This window comes from Bidens hawaiensis, unplaced genomic scaffold (genome assembly GCF_021521415.1).
Source record: "Bidens hawaiensis isolate Kalapana, Puna unplaced genomic scaffold, B.hawaiensis_p1.1 tig00036241_1, whole genome shotgun sequence".
Taxonomy (NCBI): Eukaryota; Viridiplantae; Streptophyta; class Magnoliopsida; order Asterales; family Asteraceae; genus Bidens; species Bidens hawaiensis.
Window position 1 is genome coordinate 67520 of NW_027505400.1, and position 7505 is coordinate 75024.

A 7505-nucleotide genomic window follows, 5' to 3' on the forward strand; every position below is an offset into this window, starting at 1 on the left:
CATTTTCTTTTTAAGATTATCAGGTGTTTTGACCAAAATTAATATATTTAGATATTTTTAAGTATCAAACACACCATCTTCATTTCATGAACTCACCTTCTCCAATCCAAATAAACGATAGTTTTGCAAAGCTCAGTCAGCTTGTGGCATTAATCAGGCAATATTACTTTGGGTTCAAGCTTGAACATTGCAACAAGTACACTGATTTTAAGGCTTAAATCCAAAAACTAATTTACGTACTCATAGTAAGAGTTTTGCAACATACAAGAAGATAAATAAAAAACTATATAGTAGTGACAGCAACAAAAGAAAAACTACACTGGAAAACTTCCATACTAATATTCAAATTTGCATACTAACATTTTACAGATTTGCTGAAAGAGCCCCAGAAGCAAAAAGTAGATTCCTTCGCGAAAACTGTCAGAAAACAAGAAATCCCATAAAACTTGAAACAAACTACTTTTAATGCACAAAAGTTTGAGCTAGTGTGATGTGCTTACCCTTAAAGAATAAACTGGAGTAGATTTGGTGTGCAGAGTCTTCAGTGATCTTAGCCTGTTTGTATTTCCATTTTTACTAAGTAACCAAAAACAGAAAAAATGGATAAGATATTAGAAAAAAAAAAAAAAAAAGAAGAGAACTGGAAAGCTTACGTGTCTTCAGATTTTTGTGGTTTTACACTTGTGTTCACATCCCATAATTTGACAGTTGAATCAGCAGCACCAGATGCAAGAAGTGATCCTTCACAGCTGAAAACATCAGGTAACATTTTGGTTTTTAGCACATTTAGAGACTGTTTGGATATAGTTAAAAATAAGAATAGTTTGCCTGAAAGCAAGGGACCAAACACAGGATGTGTGGCCCACAAGTGGAGTGATACAACGACCACTAGAAACATCCCACATCATTATAGTGCCATCTTCATCACCAGAAGCCAAATATCTACCATCAGGTGACATGGCCAAACATAAGATTGAACTCCTATGGCCAATGAAAATCCTCATGCAGTTTCCGCTTGAAACATCCCACATGCGAATTGTTTTGTCACTCGATCCAGTCGCTACGTAATTGCAGTTCACATGCCATTGTACACACTGCCCAAAATAAACCACTATTAATAAACATAATTAGAGTAATGTTACAGATATTATTATTAATACTCACATCAACGTCAGATAGATGTCCTGCCAGTATCCTTAAAGGCTGTACTCTATCCATTGACCAAATCCTTGCTGTTCTGTCATGAGACGCACTCGCAAAATAATGTCCAAATGGACCAAACTGCATGCACGGAAAGAAATTAAGGAATTAAAGAAAAAGGAAAAAGAAAGTTACAACAATATGTAAAGGAATAATGGATTTTACCTGAACATCCCAAACAGGATAATTGTGACCCTTGTAGCAAACAATGTTTGCGTTGAACTTTGTGCTCCACAATCGTACTGCAGTAGATAATAAACTATTACGTAAATACATATACTTGTTGATCTATTTAATATAGCATACCTGTTAACTCTGATGAAGATGATACAAGATGCAACTCTATTTAATATAGCATACCTGTCGAATCTGATGAAGATGATAGAAGAAAATCCCCCCAAGGACTAAATGAAGCTGCATAAACAGGTCCAGAATGACCCTGATACAATGTGTAAGCTCTTTTTCCACCATTTTCATTCAGACCCGGATCATTTTCACTCTGAAGCATAGCTGGCATCATACCATAAATTTGTCATGCATCATTAAACAGCCTTTAATATTCCAAAATTTCAAACAAATAAAGGAAACAAGTGAAATGACTTACAACTGCCCATACGCCCAAGTTTTGCAACATCCCACACCTGGTGTCAAATAGTTAAGTTTTAGAAATCAGGAAAAAAGGATAAAAATAAGTAAACATTAGCTAAAAGAAACCTTGAGCGATGAATCTGAGAATCCACCAGCAACCAATGATCCATCATGGGATATTGATGAACAATTTAATCTGAAGCAAGCAGACAAAGACAAAATTAGTAAAATATATAGTTTGCAAGAGGTTTACATACATACGTAATTAATTGCATACATACCCATTATGTGTGTTAATGAATGTGTAGAAACAAACTGATGGAAGCGTTGTATTGCTCAATTGTACACGGTTACGAAGGTCTTCAAGTATAGAACTCTCAACGTCTGTTGGTCTGAGACAATAAATAAAAAATCAATAAAATATAGCAAATATTAAAATTTGACAAAAATAAATAAATAAATACATCGTGGGCAAAGTAAGCTCTGGTTTGACACGTGGAGCAGCTGCTGACTTGTCACCCTCCCCTTTAGCACCTTTCGCTGCTGCAGCACCAACCTTGTCCTTCTTTAACTTCTTGAGGGGACCACCTTGCTTTCCACCCTCTGCTGATTTTTTCTGAACAATAAAAAGTTAAACATGGAGCTTATCTGTAATTTATATAAAGAAAAGAATTTATATACTAAAATGCAAATAAACACCTTATTCTCATCTAACTCCCCTTCTTTGGCATCACCTTCTGTCTTTTCTGAATCTGAGAGCAAACCGCCTGCTTTATCAAGCCGATCTTCAATTGTATCTTCAAGCAACTGTAAAACCTTTCAGGGTCAATAATAATCATTTTAACTCTATTATGCTACACTGATAAGAATCGATATGTGTAGATTGTGATAGATTGGATTTAGGGAAGATAATAGGAACAAAATAGACAATTGTATTAAGAAAACGCAAAGGAAAGGTTGCAACGATGATCCAGGGCTATGCCCTCTCTCCATACATCGGAGCCCTAACAATCTATTAACTCATGCCTATCTCATCATGCCTAATTCTCTCCTACCTATACTATCTCTCTTCTAACAAACTCATAGTCACTATTAGAAAAGACACTATTACCCCTTCTAGAATATACATGTAACAAATTAGTTTTAGGAATGGTATCATCTCTATCACTACTCCCCCCTTCCAATAAAGTCTTGACCTCAAGACTTGCATTTACATGCTGAACAGTGAGCATCGAAGTAGTCTGAGCAGGTCCCTTTGGCACATCAACCAGAGAAGACAGGTCAGCCACGAGTCCCTTCAACGGAACTGGATTGCCTTTGTAAACAAATTGCATCATGGAATTAGGCCAATCATAAACTACTGCACCCAACAAATGTGACCACTCCATTCCCAAAATCAAATCAAAGCTGCCCATGTCAAACACCAAAGCAACCAACACAAATGTGCAGGAACCGATTTGAACCAGAAGGTTAATGCAGCATTCGGTGACACAAATCTGAATCTGATTTTTGAGTCGATCTTCAACAAGAGCAGCGGAGTTGGGAAAAGAGGTGTTGCCATTTATAGTGACCTGTTCAATCAATTGAGGAAGCATCACTATGCCCCCCTTCAAAACAGTCTTGTCCTCAAGACTGGGATCGGTTGTGTTGTCTGGTGGCCAACCTTTCCCATGCACCGCCCACGAATGATATGATCCAACAATTAACTCAATAACCGGACTTGAAGTCTTGTAACACCAATGAGTTCCAACATAGGCAAACGCGCCAAAAGACAGAACCTGATCAGCATGAGGGGTCCAAATTTCAGAATTCCTATTGAAAAAGATCCCGTCAGAATAACTATCGGAATCTCGTTCTTGAACCGAAGGAATGAAGCCAACATATATGTAAGGATCGGGTGGTTTTGGATCACAATCCAAAACAAACAACTTAGGAGGGAAATGGCCCTGATATTGAGTGAGATGGGATGTGATTAAGGTATAACAGTGAAGGTTGGAGATGACGATTGCAATAACAACCAAACAGCTTTCTAGTTCCTGAAACGCTATTTCAAGTGGCAGAATGTAACCAGCCATAATCATAGGGGGTCTATAATATTGCACTATGAAGCTCACAGAGGAAACTAAAGGTATAGGAGGTGATACCCGAACTGAAAGAACGAGCTCAGTATATATGTTAACAAGAGGTTTGCGACACGTGGCATCCGAAAGCAAGATGTAGGATACACTACCTCCTTTCCAACGCAGGCGTCGATCGCTGATTTTAAACATAGACACCACCGTTGCCATCGGAAACTGTTTTTTGAGCGGTGGAGGTTGTGGAATGGACTTGAAATCAGCTCGCACAAACGAAGCAAAAGAGGAAAACGCAGTCGGAGAGTCTTGAACCCGAATGATAAACTTAACATCCCCACAAAAAAGGTCCAGATCTGGAGAGTATCGGCTCATAACAATTTGCTGCTCCACATCATGGCCCACCCCTGTACCGAAGCCCAAAGCCCACTGAAGATCATCCAATATGGCCCAATTATCACCTATCAGCCCTAATTTGGCTTGGTCGGTTGATTGTTTGTCAGATTTGGGTAGAATATCTCCAGCGGCAAACGAATTGGCTTCTGAATGGGAGATTATTGCCTCCAATTGCGCGAGTGGAGATGGCGAATTAGGAAAAGAATCAGAGTAACGATCCACCACTAGGTCAATTTTCGGATCTGAAGATGGATCTGGAAGAAGTGATGAAGACATGGAAGTTAATGTCGATTCTAAATCAGATGTGGAACCTGAAGCAGATAAAACGTGACTGGTGAACCCAGATCCTGATGAACCATCATCTATTCTCTTCTCTTGTTGCTTCATCCAGTCGAGAAACACCTTTCGAAACTCCACCGATTCAGCCCGATCCTCCTCCAATAACTTCAAAGCAGATTTGATTTCAGTGACATCAGTCTGTAATTGCTTGATCTGAAGCTCATGGGAATCTAATCGGTACATCTGAGTTAGGGTTTCCATGATTGAACAGAATAAAACGGCAGGTCACAGGCAGGTCGGACCAATGATAAGAATCGATATGTGTAGATTGTGATAGATTGGATTTAGGGAAGATAATAGGAACAAAATAGACAATTGTATTAAGAAAACGCAAAGGAAAGGTTGCAACGATGATCCAGGGCTATGCCCTCTCTCCATACATCGGAGCCCTAACAATCTATTAACTCATGCCTATCTCATCATGCCTAATTCTCTCCTACTTATACTATCTCTCTTCTAACAAACTCATAGTCACTATTAGAAAAGACACTATTACCCCTTCTAGAATATACATGTAACAAATTAGTTTTAGGAATGGTATCATCTCTATCATATACTATGTGCAAATTGACCATAAATTGACCAACCCCCCAATGTATTTCTTTCTGATTTATTAGGTTAGCAGCATCTTGACCACTTCCAACAAGTGAAAACGCTTCAGCATCATCAGAAATTGAGCTAGGTTGTCCAGGAGAAACTGTTAAAACAGTTACAAGTTTAATTAGAAAATGGACTCAATTTTACAATGGAAACAAAAGTAAATGTTAAATTGTAATAAGAAATAAGAAATTACCTTGAAAATTTATATGCTCGTTGATAATACCAAGCATTGTAATAGACTTAGTGTTGTGTAGATATTGAAGAAGAAGCTCATAAGAATACTGCACAAGAATAATAATTTACAAAAAAACTCGTTTACATAAGTTTCACAAAGTTGTTAAATACATAACATCAACTGCAAGTTAAAACAAAAAACTGTAACTTTGGTCTAACCTGGCATATCTTTATATTCACTTTGCTCTGCCTTAAAGTATGAGCAAACTCCATCTCCTGTGCATTCATGAAAGGATTTATTCAGGCATAATGAAAGCGTTTTAACTTTTAACAGTTAGCACAGTTGAGAGGTTTAAGGTATCAAGTAACTAACATCCAGATGAGACGGACAAAGAACACCGGCTAACTTTTTGAGATCACGTGAATGCATCATCTCATGATCCTCACGAAAGGTATCGAAAAATGCCCGGGCTGAAAATCCCAGCACCAGCTTTTAAAAAGTAAAAATGCAAATCCCAATTAATATGCTGTAAATTCACGATATAATATGGGTTACCTTCTTGAAGATGACCTTTTGCTATGAGATCCATGAAGCAATGGATAAACACTGGATAGAGAACACGAAGCAATTCATGCTGCATTTGTTAAAATGTAAATAAATTTACTATATAAAATATATATACTATGTAGAGAACATGAAGCGATTCAGTATATTAGCACCTTGTATTCATCTAGTGAGCTATAAGTCCAAGATCTCAACTTGCTGTATCCCTCATGGTACATTGCAGGGATATTTTCAGACCTGAAATTTGCAGCAAAATCCTTAAGCATTTAAATGGCCATAAAAAATAATCAAACTTCTGAGATCTTTTAAGCTCCAAAGAGGAATACTAACAATAACAGCATATAACTAATCAATAGTCAGGAACAAAGTGAAGAAGAGAGGGTAAAGAGAGTACTCAGAGAATGTGAGGATCTGTTTAGTAAGATCTGAGTCTGAAGCATCATTAGCATTCTTGTTGTTCTTGTTCTGTTTTTCTTGCTGTAAAATCTGCTCAGTTTGTGTAAATCCCTTTTTCTTCAAATACTGAAACACAATTTTATCTAACTCGTCTTCCATTTCCTTTATGTTTCTGTAACTAATATATAAACCACGTACGCATCATTGTCAGATCAAATCAGTACACAAAACAATAATATTAAACACGAAACAATGTTGACAGCTTGGCATCATGTCTAACTAAAATTAAGCACAATTCATCAAAAGTCTTATCAGAGAAGATAAGTCCTTAGCATTGTTACCTTACATCTCATGTCTATAATACAGTTGTACGTTTCATGTACCAATAAGGAGAAATGATGGAGTCTAGCCAACTAATTTCAATTATTTAAAAAAGTAAAAAAGTTACGGTGTACTTTTCTGTTTTACAGGTTTAATCGTGTCTTAATCAGGTGTCCAATTGTCAGCCCGACCTAAAAGCCATAATTTTCTAATTTCTAAAAATTTACATTGTTTTCTCATCTAAACATAAGGTCAGACTAACAAAATTAGTATTTGGATCATAATAGTATTATTCAACGTTGCAAAAGTCGCTAGGCAGTCCCTAGGCGGCCGACCCCCTTGGAGGGAGTACTCGGAATTGCTAAATATAAGAGAAATTAATTATTGGACAATATATATATGTTAAAACAAACACAATTCACATCAAAATAAGCATAATTCATGTCCAAATAAGCATAATTCAAAGGATACATGTTTAAAGTTAAATCTTCAAGTTCCAAAATAATTCAAAATAAACATAACAAAGAGTGAACGATTACTCGATTAGTCATCACAGATTCACAGATAACAAAAAGTCCGATTAGTACAAATTACCAAACAGTTAACCGTGCAGATTAAAACCCAACCAGTGAACGATTAGAACTTAGAAATCTGATTATGAACTATGAAGTTAAAAACGAACCTGGAGTTAGTACAGTGAGCGACGGTAATCAGAATGTCAGATTAGTGCAGCCGGCAGCCATGCAGTGAACGACGGTAATCAATTAGAACGAACGGATAATGATGTGCAGTGAACGAACGGATTATTAGTGAACGCCTGAATGATGATAACGATGTTGGAGTTTGGTGGAGGG

At 37.0% G+C, this 7505-nt stretch overlaps 1 protein-coding gene across 1 annotated transcript; it reads right to left on the reverse strand.

Moving 5' to 3' along the window:
• Positions 1–283: 283 nt before the first annotated feature.
• Positions 284–6489, reverse strand: LOC143612944 (transcription initiation factor TFIID subunit 5-like). Its single transcript, XM_077086794.1, has 19 exons — positions 6329–6489; positions 6090–6171; positions 5926–6004; positions 5743–5840; positions 5589–5645; positions 5389–5476; positions 5183–5292; positions 2488–2595; positions 2253–2404; positions 2070–2180; positions 1915–1984; positions 1805–1841; positions 1561–1710; positions 1366–1442; positions 1165–1281; positions 829–1094; positions 654–749; positions 501–576; positions 284–417 (listed from the first exon to the last, which is right to left on the reverse strand). The coding sequence occupies exons 1-19, from the start codon at positions 6487–6489 to the stop codon at positions 364–366; spliced, it is 1989 nt and encodes a 662-aa protein (XP_076942909.1). The 3' UTR covers positions 284–363.
• Between the last annotated feature and the right edge of the window lie 1016 nt (positions 6490–7505).